The 22189-nt window shown below is 39.3% G+C and overlaps 1 protein-coding gene across 15 annotated transcripts in view; it reads right to left on the minus strand.

The window, feature by feature from the left end:
* Positions 1-13089: 13089 nt before the first annotated feature.
* The window catches only part of CPLANE1 (ciliogenesis and planar polarity effector complex subunit 1), a 99302-nt gene continuing 90202 nt past the window's right edge, over positions 13090-22189 (minus strand). For 8 of the 15 annotated variants that reach the window (XM_081522014.1, XM_081522012.1, XM_081522011.1 and 5 more), the window contains exons 52-54: positions 17899-17988; positions 14133-14305; positions 13090-13607 (exon numbers count right to left, since the gene is read on the minus strand). In XM_081522014.1, coding sequence (XP_081378140.1) covers positions 13434-13607; positions 14133-14305; positions 17899-17988 — 437 coding nt within the window. In that variant the 3' untranslated portion in view covers positions 13090-13433. Of the gene's footprint in view, positions 13608-14132; positions 14306-17898; positions 17989-18389; positions 18473-22189 lie in introns of all 15 variants that reach the window. The other 7 variants (XM_081522021.1, XM_081522020.1, XM_081522016.1 and 4 more) reach the window with 2 other exon arrangements.

Raw genomic sequence — 22189 nt, forward strand, 5'->3', positions numbered from 1 at the left:
AATGGCACTGTCCTGTTGGTCCCATTTGAGTATAAATTTGGTATGATAGAAAAGTCACTGCCCAATTCCAGTTTGTATAGTTTGTTGACCAAGTGGTCAAAATCCTCATGTTTTGCATTACAGCCAAGCAAAAACCATCACTCATCCTTCCTTCTTAAGACCAGTTGTGTATGGTTCCGTTGCTCAGAGTGATGGCGTATGCACACAATTTTATTTTATCATAATTTTTTAAAACTTTTTGTTACAGAACCACCATGTACTTATCACTCAGTTTCAGTCCTGAATTTCTGATCAAGCTTGTTTGAGCTATACCTGTACACTCCAAACCCTCATTTTTCTGAAACAAATCCCAGGCATCATGTTACTTCACCTGTAAAGATATCATTAAATACTAAATAATACCAAATTGACCTCAAATATCCAGTAACTTTTCAGTTTTCTCAAAACATTTTTTGGTCTTAATGTTTCTTCATCTGTCTTTTACTCTGCAAATTTTTTATGATGAAACTTGTTTGTCCTTGGATAGTTAAGAAAATAGTTAATTCTAAATAATGGTTATTTTCTGCTTTTTAATCCTTTTGCTTACCTGAATTTATTGTAGGCTTGAGAGGCATTGCCTCTCATTCAAACTTGTGCCTGCATAACTAGAACAGAGGTACCACTACAGAGATAAGGAGATAGGTCTAGTTTTCAGAAAGATGGTGATAAACATCCTTTGCATTTTAGTTAGCAAATGCCAAGCAGGCAATTGGAGATGAAGACCTGAAGGAAGGAAACAAGTTTAAATAAATAACAGAGGATACTCTGAAATTATAGCTCCTCTGTTAGTCAGAAACTTTGTACTAATTATTGCTTGAAATAAATGGATTCACAGGCTGTGTTATTGTGGTTCAATTGCTCAGTCATGTTCGACTGTGCAACCCCATGGACTGCAGCACACTAGGCTTCCCTTGTCCTTCACTATCTCCCAGAATTTGCTCAAACCCACGTCCGTTGAGTCGATGATGCCATCCAACCATCTCATCCTCTGTCGCCCCCTTCTGCTTTCAGTCTTTACCAGGTATTTTCCGATGAGTTAGCTCTTTGCATCAGGTGGCCAAAGTATTGGAGCTTCAGCATCAGTCCTTCAAATGAATATTCAGGGTTGATATCCTTTAAGATTGACTGGCTTTATCTCCCTGCTGTCCAAGGGACTCACAAAGAGTCTTCTCCAGCACCACAGTTTGAATGCATCGATTCTTCAGCACTCAGCCTTCTTTATGGTCCAACTCGCACATCTGTACATGACCATGAAAAAACCATAGCTTTGACTAGATGGACATTTGTCCACAAAATGATGTCTCTGCTTTTTAATGTGTTGTCTAGGTTTGTCGTAGCTTTTCTTCCAAGGAGCAGTGAAGTGTGAAAGTCACTCAGTCGTGTCCGACTCTTTGTAACCCCATGGACTATACAGTCCATGCAATTCTCTAGGCCAGAATACTGGTGTCAAGTGTTTTAATTTTGTGGCTGCAGTCACTGTCCTCAGTGATTTTGGAGCCCAAGAAAGTCTGTAACTGTTTCCATTTTTTCTCCCATCTGTTTGCCATGAAGTGATGGGACTGGATGTCATGATCCTTGTTTTTTGAATGTTGAGTTCTAAGCCAGTGTTTTCACTCCTTTCACCTTTGTTGAGAGGCTCTTTTAGTTCCTTTTTCTTTTTTGCTGTTAGGATGATGCCGTGTACATATCTGAGGTTATTTATATTTCTCCCGCAATCGTGATTCCAGCTTGTGATTCATCCAACCGGGTATTTTGCATGATGTACTCTGCATGTAAGTTAAATAAGCAGGGTGACAATATACAGCCTTGACGTACTCCCTTCCCAACTTGGAACTAGTCTCTTCATGTCCGGTTCTAACTGTTGCTTCTTGACCCACATACAGGTTTCTCAAGAGGCAGGTCAGGTGCTCTGGTATTCCCCTCTCTTTCAGAATTTTCCACAGTTTATTGTGATCCACACAGTCAAAGGCATTGGCATAGTCAATAAAGCAGAAATAGATGTTTTTCTGGAACTCTGTTGGTTTTTTGATGATCCAGCGAATGTTGGCAATTTGACCTCTGGTTCCTCTGCCTTTTCTAAAACCAGCTTGAACATCTGGAAGTTCATGGTTGACATATTGCTGAAGCCTGGCTTGGAGAATTTTGAGCATTACTTTAGTAGCGTGTGAGATGAGTGCAATTGTGCAGTAGTATGAACATTCTTTGGGATTGCCTTTCTTTGGGATTGGAATGAAAACTGACCTTTTCCAGTCCTGTGGCCACTGCTGAGTTTTCCAAATTTGCTGATATATTGAGCACTTTAACAGTATCATCTTTTAGGATTTGAAATAGCCCAGCTGGAATTCTATCACCTCCACTAGCTTTGTAGTAATGCTTCCTAAGGCCCACTTGACTTCATATTCCAGGATGTCTGGCACTAGGTGAGTGACCACACCATTGTTTGTTTTGTAAAATATATATATATATATATATTTACTATATAATTGAAAGACATTACAGTTTTTCCTGAATGGAATTTTGCCTCTGTGTAGTTGTGACTTTTTTCAGTCATTATTTAATCTCAGTTATGCAGAACCTTAGAAGTGAAAAGTTATTTTTGTGTTAATTTGTCAAATAGTTCTAAGGTCTTCATCTCTGATATTAGCCTTTTTCTACTATGTGTCAGTGTAAGTTTTGCTTGATCATAACTCACCTAGAATTATAAATTAGGCTTCTCCTTATTAGATTTAGATTGTGGAACAAAGAAAAAGAAAAGTAATTATAGTCTGCATTTTCCATAAAAGCTAAAATGAACAATGAATCTGCACATTTCATAGTTTTAAAAATATTTATATAGTTATACAATATGAAGGATCTGAGAAATCCTTTAAATGTTCTTAACCACTTTGTAATTCATAAACTTCTTTGAGAAAAACATGATGAAAACCATGAACTCTTTCCTTAGAAAACTGAACAAATTAATATCCAAATATGTGCATGCAATTTCTAAGGACTCATGGTCATCCCACCTAGGTCTATGTACAAATGCCCTGACTTGAAAATCCACGGGTTATAAATTAGAAGATCTTTCTATTTCAAATTCTTTTTAAGGTGAAATTGAAACTCAAAGAGGCAATGTGATATCTATAAGCCACATACCTTCTTAGAACCAACCATGAGCAACACTTGGGGCTCTTATTTCCTAGATCAGATAATGAGAAAGATTTCATCTGTAAGGTCATTCTTCTGTCACCCAGTAAGATCTGAATGTAGGCTTCTTGATGACTAATAACTTTTGAGATGCCTACCATCCTGCTAGATAAATATATATAGTAAGGTGTAATATTTTGTGTTATGTTTTTAATTATTTTTTACATTTCCAGGCTTGATGCAGAAGACTAAAACTTGGATTGGTGTGAAGTCAGAAAACATAGTCTGAAGCCATGTGTGTTTGAAGTTTCGTAAATAAAATCACTTAGCTAGGTTATGTGGGAACCTGAAGTGTGAGCATCACAGGGTGTTGATAGTAAAGTATCAAAAGATGAAGTTATAGAAATAAAGAGAGATAAGTATACAATTTTGAGAATTTAAATGTGTAGGCAGTGGAAGGACCTCAAGCTAGGGACTACTAAAAGCTCACTCTGCGTGCTACTAGAGGATAGATTTGAGGATGTCAAGAAGAGGACACGCATACAATATCCTCTTAGTGACAGTGAAAGCCTAAACTAGGACAATGATAGTAGAAGACTGGAGAATGCAGATGTATTCAGGAACAAAAACAGCAAAGCTCAACAGTTGACTGATGAGGTAAGGACAGCCATCTGGAATAGCTATCAGGTTCTCTACTTTAGATGACTAGGTTGATTTTAAATACGTTGTAAGTGAGTGCTTATCAGATGTTCAGGTGATGTCCAAAAGGTGGGAACATACACAAACAGGACACTTTCAGGGGAAGTTTGGGGAGTGGCTACGTTTGGAACTCATCAGCCACATGAGTTACAGTAAGCAGTGCACAGCCAAAGAAGAACTTTAGAGACTACCAACATATAAGATGCAGCAAAAAAAAAAAAAAAAAAAAGCACTTGAAATGGAGACAGAAGAAATGATCAGAGGAATCTGGGAACAATCCAGAACTAGGGGATTAAGAGAGTTTCAGGAAGGTGGAGAGCAGCACATGAAATGCCACAGTAAAACAGATTGAAAAATGCTTGATCCCACCATTAAGGATGTAGATAGAAAGCTTTAGGGAGAGTTGTTTCAGAGAGGATGAGAGCAAAACCAGATTGTGGTTGAGCTGAAAAATGAGACTCGGGAAGAGCTGCAGTTTAAGAGTTTGGAAGGGCTTAGCATAAATATCCTCAGGGTGGTAGTTCAGAAAGATCACTCACTGGCTGTCACATGGAGGGTTGTGAATATGCCGAACTGCATTATTTTTCTCCTGCAGTGCTCAGCTTTACAGCAGAAGTGATTCATCAGTGAGCCAGGAGTGTGAGTTTGTTGGAGGTATAGTCGAAGAGCTAAGCTGAGAGAAAATGGATCAAAGATCAGAGGTCTCCATGAAGCGGAAGAGCAAGTAGAATGAGAGTGGCAGAGTGAAAGTGATGAAGTCAAGGAGAGGATATAGAGTAGCTCTGGAAACCAGGTACAGAGTGTGAATGTATGAATGAGTCAAGTGAAGAGGGGCTGCTGGGTATTGGAGAGATGCAGGACTCACAGGCTACATTCTACACTCCTTTCCTGAACTTAAGACACTGGATTCTCTTTCTTTCCTGTCATACTGTTTGTCTTGGGGGTAACTTGGTATCGACACTGGTTCACTAGTTTTTGCTAATTTAGTCATTTTACAAGTATTTGCTGAGTGCCCTACTACGAGCAATGAACTGTACTGGACCCATTGGCAACAAGCTTGTGTTCTAGTGGGAGAAATAGGAAGTGAACTGCAAAGCACACAATTGTACAGTCATTAAATTACAGTTGAATGCTTAAAAGAAAAAGTAACAGAAACTATGAGAGTATGTAGCACTGAAATAATCTGGAGGGCTGGGGGAGACCAGAAAGGCTTCCTTCTCCAAGTGAAACTAATCCTTAGATAAAGCCTAATATGCAATTGGTATTACAGATACCAAATAATGTTGGTTGAACTGTTGATAAAAGGGAAATTTTTTTAGTTTGCAGCAGTTTATTCCTTAGGGACATGATGGTTGAACTCTGAAGTCTGAGGAAAGAAAAAGAAAAAAAGATGAAGGGGATGCAAGAAGAATCCCACATTTATTACACAGCATATTCAAAGGGCCTGAAGAAAAGAGCATATTGCTTTCAAAAGCTTCACAGTTCTTGTGAATGACAGAGAAAAAATGAGAGTAGAATGATGATGCTGATGAAATAAATGGGACAAATCGTGCCTTTGTAGGCCATGTTAAGGATGTCCGGTGAGCAATGGGGAGCCATTAAGGTAGGTGGGAAGTGGAACAGGGATTAGCATTTGTGAAGTCAGACTTGCCTTTTCTAAAGAGCACTGACAATGATAAGTGAAAGTGAAGTCACTCAGTCGTGTCCAACTCTTTGCAATCCCATGGACTATAGCTTACCAGGCTCCTCCGTCCATGGGATTTTCCAGGCAATAGTACTGGAGTGGGTTGCCATAAGCCAAAATGCTCTGTGGAAGATGATGAGAACTCCAGCTGGTGGTAGTAGTGAAAGGAGTTGTTCAGCTGTTCAGTCGTATCCGACTTTTTTGTGACCTATGGGTTCATCTTTCAGTGTCATATTCTTTTGCCTTTTCATACTGTTCATGCGGCTCTAAAGGCAAGAATGCTGAAATGATTTGCCATGCTCTTCTCCAATAGTGGAAGGAGAGAACTGGCTTAATGTATTTGTTGCTTCAGTCGTGTCCGACGCTGTGCGACCCCATAGACGGCAGCCCACCAGGCTCCTCTGTCCCTGGGATTCTCCAGGCAAGAACACTGGAGTGGGTTGCCATTGCCTTCTCCAGTGCATGAAAGTGAAAAGTGAAAGTGAAGTCACTCAGTCGTGTCTGACTCTTCGCGACCCCATGGACTGTAGCCTACCAGGCTCCTCCGTCCATGGGACCCTCCAGGCAAGAGTACTGGAGTGGGGTGCCATTTCCTTCTCTTGTAGAAGTGATTAGGATATTTAAATTAATCATATAGCTTTGGTTGGCTAAAATAGTGGCCAATGCTTCAAATTGTAATGAGGAGAGAACAAATGTGAATTTCCTTAGTAAGATTTAGTGAGTGAAGGTAGAGAACCACATAAAAGACAACGTGACTTACCCCTGCTTCATCTGGAGGAAGCCCATGGGGAATTACTGTGATCTGAAGTGTGGAAAGGAGCCAAAGAAGAGAGAATAGTCTTGCATCTCTGCTTGGCTTAAAACTGTCCACTGAATCCTTAAAATCCTGCTTTTTATATAGTTTAGAGTAATTCCGAGATAAAAATGTTAATGAGGCAGGCTTTTAATATAATAAAGTTTCTATTATTTAGTAGTTTTTTTTTCTAATTAAATTTAAAGAAAGAATCCCTTGTTAATTCAGGCAACCACTCTGATCTCTGAATAGCTGACTGCATATTTCTAAAGAATATACTATTGTAATTTATTAATTCATTCTACTCCTTAGATATTGATTATATTATGATATATTGACTTTTTTTTTTAATTGGAGAAAAATTATTCTTTATTGAAAAATACTAATAATACTGACAGACTTCAAAAGCAATTCACGCTTCCAGAGTACAAAGTACTTAATACATTTTTCAAGCCTGTTTGCATTTCAAAGTTAGCATTTTTGTAAATCAAATTTGATAACCTGACTAAAAATATTTTCCAGCTTTATTATTTAAGGAGCTGCACAATCTTTGAAGGGGGGACCATGAGGTGGGCAGGAGCAGAGGGGCAGAATGCACCTGGGACTGAGCAGCAGCTACACAGTATTTCCCATAACTTCGGTGCTGGAAACAAAAACACTACACAAGACAGCTGCCCTCCAGTGTCACAGAACCTTGGGAAACAGCATATCAAAAGGTAGCCAGCTTTTTCTTATAATTTATACATTTTTCATGTAAGATTGCTTTTTGAAGAAGTCTTTTTTTTTTTTTAATAAATTTATTTATTTTAGTTGGGGGCTAATTACTTTACAATATTGTAATAGTTTTTGCCATACATTGACATGAATCAGCCATGGGTTTACATGTGTTCCCCTTCCTGGACCCCCCACCCACCTCCCTCCCCATCCCATCCCTCTGGGTCATCCCATTGCCCCGGCCCTGAGCCCTTGTCTCATGCATCGAACATGGAATGGTGTTCTGTTTCACATATGATAATATACATGTTTCAATGCTATTCTCCCAGAACGTCCCACCCTCACCTTCTCCCTCAGAGTCCATAAAATTGTTCTATATATTGACTTTTTATGATAAAGACTTGGCTCTCAGGCTTATTCCCTCTCCTACCAATGTGGATATCACTGTATTTAATGAGCATTTATGTCCCTGGTGGCTTAGACGGTAAAGCGTCTGCCTGCAATTCGGGAGACCCAGGTTCAATCCCTGGGTTGGGAAGATCCCCTGGAGAAGGAAATGGCAACCCACTCCAGTATTCTTGCCTGGAAAATCCCATGGACAGAGGAGCCTGGTGGGCTACAGTCCATGGGGTCGCAAAGAGTTGGACACGACTGAGCAACTTCACTTTCACTTTATGTAATATAAAACTATGTAAATATTCAATCAGAACTAATGTTTAGTTTACTATGAATGCATTTCCTTTATTTATTTTGTTTTTCCTTTAGTGAGGTTGCTTTGCTGTTTAACTTACATAATTTCCACATAGAAATCTGTAATGGTCTTTCAGATCATTCCCTTTGGGTCTTCTCCCCGCTGCCCCTCCCACATATCTCCATCAAGAAATGCCTTCCTGGAGCTATTCTTACCTTTGCACCTATCTGGACTGATTTTTTAGGACTGTTGCCAAAGTGTTCTACCTAGGGGTAGACTGTTCCTACCCCTGTTCTGGTTGGATCCAGGACGCTACTGAAATCTGAACTTTTCTCCTTTTTGCTTAAAAATGTTGTTTGCTTGAGCATATCCTGCAGTAGTTTCCTAAGAACAGACACATAGGAACAAAATTTTTGAATCATTCAATGTTTGAAAATGTGTTTATTCTCACTTCATGGTTGATAACTGAGTCTAAAATTCTAAACTGAAAATTTTCCCTTTGAAAATACTTTCACCATAATCTAGTCTGTGTTGTTGCTGTTAAGAGGGCTGCTACCATACTGATTCATTGTTACTTTGTATATGATCTTTGCTTTCCCTTTCTAGAAACTTAGGATATTTTCTGTATTTCTCATATTGTAAAATTTCACTGTGATGTTTCTTAGTGGATCTCTAAAAATTCATATAGACTTTTGATCTGTGTTCTTAGCTATGGAGAATTTTGATAATTTCTTTCCTTTTAGTTTCTTTCTCTGTAATTTGTTAGATATTATTCTTCCTGGACTCATCTCCTCAGTTATGTTTTTTGCTCTTTTTTTGGGTCTTTTGATGCTATATTTGAGGATTTTTCAACTCTATCTTCTAACCCTTCTATTAACTTTATTTCAGCTATATTTTAACTTTCAAAGAGTTTCTCCTTGTTCTCTGGTTGCCTCTTTCATACAGTAACTTGTTCTTATTTTGTGACTGCAACATCTCATATCAACGTATCAGATTAAAAAGTAGACTTCTCAGTTGCCATTTGGTGCCCTGAGCTCAAGCCACAGCCAATGCATCCTGTGTTCAGATTTAAGGAGGTTGAAAAATCACATTCCCTCACTCCTTGGAATTCTGGTAAGAATTACAAACTGAAGTCAGACAGATGGAGATGAAATTAACAGCTTTATTGTCAGTAGAGCCAGGGTACAGATACTGTAGCGTGGACTTGCAATCACAATCAAGTTTGCTGCCATTTGCCCCAAATCTAGACATACATCCATCTGCTGGTGGAATATTATGCAAGGCAAATACTTAATCTACTTCGCTTCCTGCCTGAACGAGAAACTGCTACCCTTCACTCATCAAGAGTCAGGAGTAGGGACAAAGGGAATGAAGCCACACATATACTTGGTAAATACATGTATACTCCTTTTTTAAATGGGAATCAATTGATGTTGAACTCTTGCCACTCACCAATTAGAAATATCAATCTACTTTATTAACAGAAATAACCTCATGGGAATTCTCACAATAGGGCTTCCTCTGTCATTGTTGGAGTCTCCTAATTTATTAGTTGTAAAAACCATTTCTTCTGTTTCCTGCATGATCTCTTTGTTATTTTTCTCATTTAATTTGGACTGTCCCTTTCATGAAGAGGGTTTCTTCTTGCATGTCAAGTGATGCCTAACTGTCCCTTCAGGTTTAAAACAGGGTACTAAAAAGTTTACTGAAGTTCTGAATGTATAGGTGGATTTCATCTGGTGGGCTCAAGTCTACAGCAGTGATTCGCAAACTTTTTCTGTAAAGAATCAGAAAATAAGTATTTTAGGCTTTGCAAGTCACATTGTCTATGTAGCAACAATGCAACTCTGCCTCTGCTGTGCAAAAGCAGCACAGATAACATATAAATGGATGAGCAGGTTGTGTTTCAGTAAAACTTCATTTAAAAGAACAGAAAGCAGGCCAGATTTGCTGCTCTCGGCTTTAAGGTCATCAGATGGGAAGCTGGACTCTTACCTGGGGCATAGATGCTGGGAGTTCTATGTGCAAGGGATAGAGAGATAAGGAGTTGCAACTGTTCTAATAAGACTTTCACCATGATTGTCTCACTGCATCTCCCTTTTTGTACTTGTCAGCTCTGAGTCTTAAGTACACTGTTTATCATTACCCTTTTCTGCACAAATTATATTATGGCTTCCTCCACCCTCTTAGACCTCCTGTGACTTCTCTTCTCCAGTAATATCTCCTGTCCAATTTTCTTAGCTTGTGTTGATTTATAATTTTAATATTCCTTTATTATCCTGTCATTTAGGTCTTAGAAGAAATAATGTATCAAATGGTAAAATAGTTACCATTTTAAAGTTCTTAACACTGAAGTTATTTTAATTACCTTGTTTTTATATTTCCTGAATTTGAATATAGTTTAAATAATTCTTTTCAAATTAGTATCATTGTTTTATAAAATCCTGTATAAAAACTTTCCCTTCAGCTAGGCAACTCCCCATGGAACCTGGCCCTACGTCCCACATATATAGATTCACTCCCTACCTACACACCAACCTTACCTAACAAGGGTTCTTTTCTTCTCACATGCTCCCCAGATTTAATCTTTATGAACATGAAAGCATTAGTTTCTGTTAGGGTCTCCTTAATGACACAGAGTCACAGTCTAGATGCTGAACACACAGGAAGGGTCAGGGTATGAGCAATGCCTAAAGGAAAGTGGAGTTCTGGAGGGCTACCAGTGTGACTTCTACACCATTCCTGTCTCTCCTATTTCTTAAGATCCAAGGATTGGTTTCTTATAGAAAAGCTAAACAAGACACAGATAATTCCTTGAATTGTTGAAAAATGAAAAAAGGTATAAGCTATAATGGCTTTTCATGAATCCATCGAATATTTGAGCATATACTAGGGCTAAAAACAATAGGAGCTGAAGTACGAAAGTAAGGCTGAAGTCAGTGATATTCACCCAGGTCCGTGGATATAATTTCTTGGCAGAAGTCTTATGTTTGAGCTTCCTTTGTTTACAGATTCCAAATTCAGCCAGAATAAAGAGTAGGACACTCAGAAGTGGCTTTGGTTTAGTGATGCATGTTATTAAATGCTGTATAACATTTTCTAATAAAAATGTGAGCAAAAATGATATTGTTTTGAGAAGTTAGGAATCCTTTTGATAACTGAGGTAACCCCAAGTATGGTAAGTGCTAAAATCTAGATGTGGAAACTGTTTCTTTTAACCTACGTTTGGATGGTACAGTCTAGACCCTTCCTTGGAAGGATGTTTTCTCTGTGTCAGGCACATGACAAAATTATACTGCAGTTTTTTGAAGACCATAGGAACATATTCAAGCTAGATGGTGGAGACTGCCTGGAACCATCAGTCCTCTGCTGACATGTTCTACCCTGCTTCAGTCTTCTTTCAGGTTTGCTATATGGATGTAAAGCTCACTGGGACCAGAGAAGACTTCCACTTCTAGCTATGACAGAGTAATTGATACAGGACTAGCCTGGCTGCTTTAACCATAAAATTGGACAAAATATATGTGAGACAACTGCTTTTAGACACTGGACAGCATGCAGCAAGAGATGGTGATCCCTTAGGGAAGAGAAGCTCACAAGGTAAGTCTCACGAGTGCTTGGCTCTTTAAGTGTATTATCACGACTCCAGTTATGTCCAAGGAGACCACAGTGGTCTTGCTAAGCTGAGGAGGCAGAGGTCGAAGTGTAGGATGGTAACCAGTGACCAGACTCTGCAAGGCCTTGTGTGGGGGCTCCCTGTGCATCCTTGGACAAGAGTTGAGCTGCTCATATCCAGTTCTGTGCAAGAGTACAAGAGGCTTTACCAGAAAGGTGTTAGTATAATAAAAGATTGAGAGACAACAGTCCCTGGGGGATGTTGGAGGCCCAGCCCAGCTACAACATGGAGAGATCTTGCTGACAGCCTATTAACACTCCAGACATCCAGTTTAGGCAACAGGAAGGCCCATCTTAGAAGTAAAGACCTTGCCCTAGAATAACTGCTGCAAAAATACCCTTCAAAAACGAGAGTGAAAGATAATAGTTCAGTCAATGAAACCTGAGAGAATTGCCAGAAGAGCTTCACAATAAGAAACACTATTGATCTTCAGTCAGAAGAGAAATACTACACATAAATATGGATCTAAAGGAAGAAATGAAAAAACACTGGAGGTAATACCCTCAAAAAGCCAACCCAATGTTTAAATCAGAACAGGAGTAAGCAGGTATTAACACCAGTTTATTGTGAAGTAGTGAGAATGAAATGTCAGTATTGACTCTATATAGTCTGAAAAGATCTTGATGCTGGGAAAGATTTAAGGCAGGAGAAGGAGGAGATGACAGAGAATGAGATGGTTGGATTGCATCACCAACTCAATGAACATGAGTTTGAGCAAGCTCTGAGAGATGAAGACCAGGGAAACCTGGCGTGCTGCAGTCCACAGGGCACAAAGAGTCGGACATGACTGAGTGACTGAACAACAAAAGTCTGGTGAGTTCAGTTCACATTGTTAGCTCTAAAGCAGCAGTTCTTAAACTTTTTGTTCTCTTTATACTCAAGGTTATTGAGGAGCCCAAAGAGCTTTAATGTAGGTATATCTGTCAATATTTATGTCAGAAATGAAAACTGAGAAAAACATTTAAATTACAGTGACCTCCATTCAATGTTAACATGTGATGCATGGCAATGTTTGAAAGTTTTACAAATATCTATGTCTGCCTTAACAGATGACAGCTGAATTCTCAAACCAGCTTCTGCACTGACTCTATTGCAATGTCTTTAGTTGAACTGTATGAAAAAAGTCTGGCCTTACACAGGTATGTAGTTGGAAAAGGAGGAATATTTAACATTCTTTTTCAGATAACATTCTTTGATACTGCACTAAAAATTGACAAATATGTGAAGGTTTTTAGTTTTTTTCTCATAAAAAATTATTTCCAAGATTATGACATTGTTTGGGTGAAGTACCAGAATTACCCAGGTCTCTGTCCCATGGTTTTCACGAGCTTAACATGAGCCTTCCAGAGTTGGCAGTCACAGTCTCTTTCTTCCCCACCCAAATCATCCATCTCCTTTTCTTCTTCCAAGTCTTTTTCAGCTGAGGACAGAGGACAGAACATCTGGACAACATGAAACATGGTTTATTTAGAAGTTGGTGGAAGGTGGTTAGTTCCTTCTTACTCCTAGGCCAAGCCCTATACAATTTTAGGATATGTTTTAAAATGGAGTTCATTATAGAGTGTCTCAGGTGATAGAATGATTTTCTTTACCTCAATGAAAGAATTTTTTTTTCTATCAGGTTTACCCACATAAGGTTGTTTCTCAAAACTCAGGAAGTAAAGGAAGATGCAAGATAGATTTTTATTGAAAGTAGCTTAAATATGATATAAGTTTGGCTTGAAAGGTACTGTTTATTTCATCATTTAAAAAATTATACCTAAAGATAATAAGTCGAATGCAAAAACATATAATATGACTATAGTTAACCCTTTTCCCTTGAAGGCAAAATAATTGAGAAATGTTTATTTTCCCTCTTAAAATGTCTAATCCAAGTAATAAGGTGCCTTACAGGTGGTAAATTCACATTGCTTCCTTCATTGCTTCTCTCCCTTAAACCCACAAAATCTTGCTAAACTTCATCACTGAGTTGCTGGCCTTCATGTGGAAGCAGAGTGACGTTCAGGTCTTACAGGTCCAGGGCCCAGTGGACAGAGAGGCTCTTGTCCTCCACGCCAGCCACCATGTCTTCAACAGCATCCCAGTCAAGCTTGCTAAGGATGCTGCCTGTGCTCTCAGACAAACTCTCCATGCCACCTACCCCAAAAGGAGCCTCTGACTTTTCTTCAGTTGGTAAGGAGTCCTATCAAATTGAGAAAGACAGTAAATTGTGGTCCTGAGGAAAAATATAAATGGCACATGAGCTAAGTTTTCCAAAGACCCCAGAGCTGCTCATCCACCAAAGAGTGACGGAAATATGCAGGGAACCAGGGCTGTCGCTGCCCAGCATATCTGGACTGGCGATGGGATGAATGAATATCACCTGACCCGAGATGCTGGTACCAGGCCTGAAGAGTAGACAGAATGGACTGCTGCACCTATAGTACAATATTCTGTTCTTACATTTTTATTGTGTTTTGTTTGGGTTGTGTTTTTTTTGTTGTTGAAAAGAAAATACGCAGTCAAGGAAAATTCTGAATGACAAATGCTGGAGTATTCAGCCCTAAGTGTAGATGCTTTGATTCACTACTTCAAACTGACCTAACAACCCTTAAGTCTGTCTACATCCCCCCCTCCAACACACACACACAAAAGTAAATACACAAAGAAAAAACCCTTAAGAACACAAATAATCACCAGGCAAAGTGAAACCTGGAATAACGCATACCTGTAGCAGGGAACTGTGACTCTCGTAGAGAATCGCACGGATGTCTGAAGGTACCAACCATGGGCTCACCACAGTCTCTTCTCTCTCATACTCTATACACACCTCCTTGGTTTGAGGTGCAAGCCCAGTGCTTCTGTGACTTTTTGTACACTGCCGACAGGGAGCATTGGGGCCTTTGAAGGGAAAACAAAGCATACTTTAGAACTGATTCATTGGTAAATTTGTTCCTTATTGTGACTTTTATTGTCAAATCCAAGGCAGCCAGTCTCATCTAATATTGGAATCACAAGGTCTGGTTGGCTTTAGGGTTCTAGTAATCCTGTTCTATTGGTGTGAGAGAAGGAAACTGAATTCTGGCCAACTCTTTAACTTTTTATTTTACATTGGAGTATGGTTGATTAGGAAAGAAAAGTGAAATTGCTCAGTTGTGTTCAACTCTTTGCAACCCCATGGACTACCAGGCTCCTCTGTCCATGGGATTTTCCAGGCAAGAGTACTGGAATGGGTTGCCATTTCCTTCTCCATGTTGATTAACAATATTTGATTAACAATTAACAATGTTTGATTAACAATATTGTGTTAGTTTTCAGGTGTATAGCAAAGTGATTTAGTTGTACATATACATGTATCTGCTCTGTTACAAGTTCTTTTTTCATTTAGCTTAATAACATTGAGCAGAATTCCTTGTGCTATACAGTAGGACCTTGTTGGTTATCTATTTTAAATATATAGCAAGTGTGTACATGTCTATCCCAGACTCCAAATCTATTCCTTCCCACCATTCGCTCCCCTGGGGGACCATAAGTTCATACTCTAAGTCTGTGAGTCTGTTTTGTAAATAAGTTCATTTGTGTAATTTATTTTAGATTTCATATGTAAGTGCTATCATATGGTATTTGTCTTTCTCTAACATACTTTGCTCAGTATAAATTCATCTATCCATGTTGTTGCAAATGACGTTTCATTCTTTTTAATGGCTAAGTAATATTTCATTGTATATATGTACCACATCTTCATTATCCTTTCCTCTGTGATGTACATTTGTGTTGCTTCCATGTCCTGGCTATTGTAAACAGCACTGCAGTGAATACTGGGGTGAATGTATCCTTTTGAACCATGGTTTTCTCTAGATACATGCCCAGGAGTGGGATCACTCAATCATATAGTAGCTCTATTTTTAGTTTTTTAAGGAACTTCCATACTGTTCTCCATAGTGGCTGTACTAATCTGAACTTCAACCAACAGTGTAGAAGGATTCCCTTTCCCCCACAACCTCTCCCAACATTTACTATTTGTAGACTCTTTGACAATGGCCATTCTGCTAGCTACAAATCATTGTAGCTTTGATTTGCATTTTTCTAATAATTAGTGATATTGAGCATCTTTTCATTGTTTTAAATTTTTCTTTTTTCTTTTTTTGGTGGCACCACGCAGCATGTGGGATCATATTTCCCTGACCAGGTATCAAACAACTCCCCCCTGCATTGGAAGTGGAGAGTTCCCACCACTGGACCACCAGGTAAGTCCAAGCATATTTTCATGTGTCTATTGGCCATCTGTATGTCTTCTTTGGAGAAATGTCTGTTTAGGTCTTCTGCTCATTTTTTGATTGGGTTGTTTATTTGAAATTGAGCTATGTGAACTGTTTGTATATTTGGAGATTAATTCCCTGTCGATCCTATTGTTTGCAAGTATTTTCTCCTGTTCCATGGGTTGTCTTTTCATTTTGTTTATGGCTTCCTTTACTGTGTAAAAGCTTTTGAGTTTAACCAGGTCCCATTTGTTTATTTTTATTTCCATGACTCTAGGAAATGGATAGGAAAAGATATTGCTGTGACTGCAAAAAGTGTTCTGTCTAAGTTTTCACCTAGGAGTCTTATAGTATCTGGTCTTACATTTAGGTTTTTAATCCATTTGTGTTTACTTTTGTGTATGGTGTTAAAGAATGTTCTAATTTCATTTTTCATATATCTAGCTTTCCAGCACCATTTATTGAAGAGACTGTGTTTTTCTGTGTTTTTTCCACTGCATAGTCTTGACTCCTTTGTCACAGATCAACCAACAAGAGGAGCACAGCTTTATCTCTGGACTGTCTATCCTGTTCCACTGATCTATGTTTCTGTTTCTCTGCCAGTACCATACTGTTTTGATGACTGCAGCTTTGTAGTATAGTCTGAAATCAAGGAGCCTGATTCCTCCAGCTCTGTTTTTTCTTTCTCAGAATTACTCTGGCCATTCAGGGTTTTTTTGTGTTTCCATACAAATTAAGGCTTTTTTTTTTTGTTCTAGTTGTATGAAAAATACCATTGGTAATTTGATAGGGATTGCACTGAATCTATAGATTGCCTGAGGCAGTAAAGTCATTTTGACAATATTGATTCTTCCAATTCAAGAACATAGTATATATTTCCATCTATTTCCATCATCTGCAATTTCTTTCATCAGCATCTTCTAGTGTTCAGGCGTTTGCCTCCTTTTGTTTTTGTTCAGTCGCTAAGTCAGGTCTGACTCTTTGCAACCACATGGACTACAAGATGCCAGGCTTCCCTATCCTCACTATTTCTTGGAGTTTGCTCAAACTCAAGTTTGAGTCGATGATGTCAACAAACCTTCTCGTCCTCTGTCATCCCCTTCTCCTTCTGCCTCCAATCTTTCCCAGAATCAGGGTGTTTTCCAATGAGTCAGCTCTTTGTATCAGATGGTCAAAGTACAGGAGCTTCAGCTTAACCAGTCCTTTCAATGAAAATTCAGGGTTGATTTCTTTGACTGGTTTGATCTCCTTGCTGTCCAAGGGACTCTAGAGTTTTCTCCAGCATCACAGTTCAAAAGCATCAATTCTTCAGCACTCAGCCTTTTATGGTCCAAGTGTCACATCCATACATGACTACTGGAAAGACCATAGCTTTGACTATGTGGACCTTTGTTGGCAAAGTGAAGTCTTTGCTTTTCAAAATGCCGCCTAGGTTTGTCATAGCTTTCCTTCCAAGGAGCAAGCATCTTTTAATTACATGATTGCAGACACTGTCTGCAGTGATTTTTGACCCCAAGAAAATAAAATCTGCCACTATTTCCTTTTTTTCCCCCATCTGGATGACAATGTTTATCATGATGTACTCTGTATATAAGTTAAAAAATAATAGAGTAAAAATATACAGCCTTGACATACTCCTTTCCCAATTTTGAACCAGTCTGTTGCTCCAAGTCCAATTCCAACTGTTGATTCTTGTCCTGCATACAGGTTTCTCAGGAGGCCTCCTTAGGTACATTTATTTCTAGGTATTTTTATAGCTGTTCTTTCTATTGTTCTAAGGGGATGTGAGGAGGCCACTTAATTTCTCTGCCTTAGTTTGCTCAGCTGTTAAGATGGGAATAAGAGTTGCCCTATCAACCTGGCATTAACAACCTGAGAGGTAAAAGGAGGATGAATGTGAAACTATGTTTTAAATTGTGAAAAGTAACAGCAGTTGAGGGATGGGCTAGGGGAGATGTCAGGAATTGAGATAATGACTTATAACTTCCTTCTCTCTAGCTGATCAGAGGAGAGCTAATTTGGCCACACTTATGGGTCTATGTGTTCCATGGCTATGTGATCATAGCACCTTCCTGACTACTTGTTTTTATGTTGAGCAGTATGCTTATTAAGCCCATTACCACCATCCAGCCACACTCTTCATACTAAAATCTGTATTTGACATTTCTAAGAGTGATTTATGATTTAAAATTTTTTAGTATTAAGCCCCAGAACTTTCTATCCTTTATCCCATACCTTTTCGGATGATAACTGGAGATTGTACAACCTTTCTAACTGCCATTTTGGCTGCACCAGCTTTTCTCTGTATGGTAAAAGTAGCAGTTTCTACAAAGACAGGAAACTTCTTTAACCTTCCATATGCATGTGTGATTTTTCATCTTTCAGGTTGTAAATTCATTGAGGACAGAAATCTGATTAGTAGAGGCCCAATGGCTCAGCAGTAAAAAATCCATCTGCAATGCAGGAGTCATGGGTTCAGTCCCTAGATAGGGAAGATCCCCTGGAGGAGGGCATGGCAACCCCTCCAGTATTCTTGCCTGAAAAATCACATGGATCTCATGGATAGAGGAGCCTGGTAGGCTATAGCTCATGGGGTTGGACATAACTCAAGCAACTGGGCACAGTAAAAGATGACTGATTTGAACCAAGAAAGCAAAACAAAAGTGTAGCTGAAAGAAGGGAAAGTCTACTTTGAGGCTTGGTATCTCTATAGGACAACAACAAACCTTTCTCATCTGGCAAATGTGCCTCAACAACATCTCTGGCAACTGGAAAATCCAGGCATATAAGCCTATTCCCAGTGGAACACCTAGGCAAAATGCCAATAGAATGATCAGTTAAGGTTTCTTAAATTCCAGGATTGGTAGCAACCATTTACTGTATATGTTATTGAAAATATTTTACTTATAATCCTTAACAACTCTATGAAGTAGATTTTTAAAAACATATCTGAGGACACAAAGTAAGCAAGGGAGCTGGGCTATGAACCTAGATGATTTCAAAGGCTAGACCTACTATTTATGCCTATAGTGCCTCTCAGGTACTTATATAGTCTCTATATATTGTTTTTGATAGAATTAACCATAAAACAAGGAGGAAAAAAGACCCTTAACTTCAACAGTTTGCACACAGGGCTGAATAAAGTAGCCAAAAAAAAATGTATATACTGCTTTGTAAAAGATAGCAACATATATAGTCAAACTCGCAGGTATTTTCAGGAAAACTTCTTTTACAGAAGAACTTCAGGGAATTTTTAAATCTTGATGGATCCAAACTTCTCATCTGTACAATGACTAAACTTGCCCCAGTGGGGTCAAGTTGACTATTTCACTGACTGGGTTTCTCCCATTGCCTCTGAATGCTGCCAGGGGAATGGCTGGTTCTGGGTGTGGCAGAGGCAGTCAGGAAGGTCACTGTGTTCACAGTCCCTCAAGCTGCCTCTACCACCTTAACTTCAGAGATCTAGGGAAGCTAAGTGACAGGTCCTTGGATAACAACTAGTCATATACTGTTCTATGATACTGTATAAGTACTATAATATCTGCCCATTAATATACTTCAACAATAATTATCTTATAAATAATAGCTATTTTTAGGCAAAAAACTAGATAGCCTTTTCCCTCATTTATCTAATTATTCAATTATGCTAAAGCTTTTGACTGTGTGGATCAGAGCAAACTGTGGAAAATTCTTCAAAAGATGGAAATACCAGACCACCTTCCCTGCATCCTGAGAAACCTGTATGCAGGTCAAGAAGCAACAGTTAGAACTGGACATGGAACAATGGACTGGTTCAAAATTGGGAAAGGAATACATCAAGGCTGTATATTGTCACCCTGCTTATTTAACTTCTATGAAGAGCACATCATGCAAAATGCTGGGTTGGATGAAGCAGACGCTGGAATCAAGATTGCCAGGAGAAGTGTCAGTAACCTCAGATATACAGATGATACAACACTAGTGGCAGAAAGGGAGAAAAACTAGAGAGTCTCTTGATGAGGGTAAAAGAGCAGAGTGAAAAAGTTGGCTTAAAACTCAATATTAAAAAAATGAAGATCATGGCATCCAGTCCCATCACTTCATTGCAGATAGATGGATAAAAAGTGGAAACGGTGACAGATTTTATTTTCTTGGGCTTCCAAATCACTGCAGATGGTGACTGCAGTCGTGAAATTAAAAGATGCTTGCCCCTTGTAAGGAAAGCTATGACCAACCTATACAGCATATGAAAAGCAAAGACATCACTTTGCTGACAAAGGTCCATATAGTCAAAGCTATGGTATGATGCTTTTGAACTGTGGTGTTGGAGAAGACTCCTGAGAGTCCCTTGGACTGCAAGAATATCCAACCAGTCCATCCTAAAGGAGATCGGTCCTGGGTGTTCATTGGAAGGACTGATGTTGAAGCTGAAACTCCAATACTTTGGCCACCTCATGCGAAGAGTTGACTTATTGGAAAAGACCCTGATGCTGGGAAGGATTGGGGGCAGAAGGAGAAGGGGACGACAAAGGATGAGATGGTTGGATGGCATCACCGACTCAAAGGACATGGGTTTGGGTAAACTCTGGGAGTTGGTGATGGACAAGGAGGCCTGGCATGCTGCGATTCATGGGGTCGCAAAGAGTCGGACACGACTGAGTGACTGAACTGAACTGATGGTTTTTCCAGTAGTCATGTATGGATGTGAGAGATCATAAAGAAGACTGAGCACCAAAGAATGGATGCTTTTGAACTGTGGTGCTGGAGAAGACTCTTGAGAGTCCCTTGGACAGCAAGGAGATCAAACCCATCTATCCTAAAGAAAATCAACCTTGAATATTCATTGGAAAGACTGATGCTAAAGCTCCAATACGGTAGCTACCTGATGCGAAGAGATGACTCACTGGAAAAACACCCTGATGCTGGGAAAGACTGAGGTCAGGAGGATAAGGGGGTGCCTGAGGATGAGATGGTGGGATGGCATCATCGACAAAATGGATGTGAGTTTGAGCAAACTCCAGGAGATAGTGAGGGACAGGGAAGCCTGGCGTGTGTCAGTCCATGGGGTCGCAAAGTGTAGGACATGACTTAGCAACTGAACACCACCACCACCACCACCACAAGATGAAGAGAGTCTTGCTACCCTCAAAACATTGAGTCTATAATAGGACAAAACCAAGTTTACACATAACTACGACATAAGACCCGCTGCAATAGTGCCTCACGAGGGGTAAACAGTAGATTAAGGATTCAGAGAACAAACAAAAAAACTTGATTTGTTACCAATGCTACTGTGTGCTCAGTTGCTCAGTCATATCCAATTCTTTGTGACCTCACAGACTACAGCCCACCAGGCTCCTCTGTCCATGGGATCATCCCAGCAAGAATACTGGAGTGGGTTGCCATTTCCTCCTTCAGGGGATCTTCCCGATCCAGGGATCAAACCCACATCTCTGGCACTGGCAGGCAGATTCTTTGCCACTGAGCCACCTTTGGGAAGTCCCCACCAATGCTACTACTATTTGTCTCTAATATTCACACCACCATGCAAGTTAAGTATTAGCCAATTTAAAAATGAAAACATAGACGTTAAAATCATTATGTCAGGTTAGAACAGCTAAATAATTGAAATTAGGGATGTCTTCCAAGACACTGGAAGGGTATCATTATGGTAATAAGGGGAAATTTCAGTGTTGGGATGGGAGCACACAGCATGTGTTTGGAAAACAAGCCTGCAAGTGTCATGGGTTGTCTGGATTTTACGGAGAAAGGAGGCTAAGGAAGCCGAAGGGGAAGACACCTTGCAGGCTAGGGAGAGGGTCTGGACTTAACTGCACAGGCTGGGGGTTACTGAGGACTTCTGCGTGCCTGGGCAGCAGGAACACCTCATCAACCATAGCTCAGCAAGAGGAGGCAGGTAATGGGTCCAAAGCGGGCCAAGGTCTCAGTCCAGTCAAGTGGAAGGTAACAATACAAGCCTAACACTGGATAGGTCCAAGAAAAAAGACGTATTTCCACATAATCCAAGGCTTTTCCATATGACATTAAGAAATCATGATTCAAGTTTAAAATCCTCTCCAATTTTGGATATTTAATTTTTGTAAATGTATAAGGTATAAAACTAAAAAAATTTTTTTAAAAGGTCACTATTTTGAAATTCTAATTTTAAAAAGAACATAGTTTTCTTATTGTAATCTGTCAACCAAAATCAAGAGTTAACAAAATTATAAAGTTTTATCTAAAGGATTGTGATTTATGGAAACTCCAATTTTCTTAACTGAGGCAGCATATTAAAGGTCACGTTTTAGATGTGGTGGCTCTAGACCCTGCCTTGACTGGGTTTGAATACAGACTCTACCACTTCTTAGATTATCTGATCTTGGGGAGTTATTTCAACTTTCTCTGCTTTAGCTTTCTGATGCCTGAAATGGGAACATAGTACTACCTTTCTAACAGAGTTGTAATTCTAATAATTAAACAGAACCTGGCTCACTAGTTATTATTATACAGTCTTAGCTGAATATATTTATACTTACATGTTAGTTAT

The sequence above is a fragment of the Giraffa tippelskirchi genome, chromosome 8, assembly GCF_054371585.1.
Source record: "Giraffa tippelskirchi isolate mGirTip1 chromosome 8, T2T-mGirTip1v1.2.pri, whole genome shotgun sequence".
NCBI lineage: Eukaryota > Metazoa > Chordata > Mammalia > Artiodactyla > Giraffidae > Giraffa > Giraffa tippelskirchi.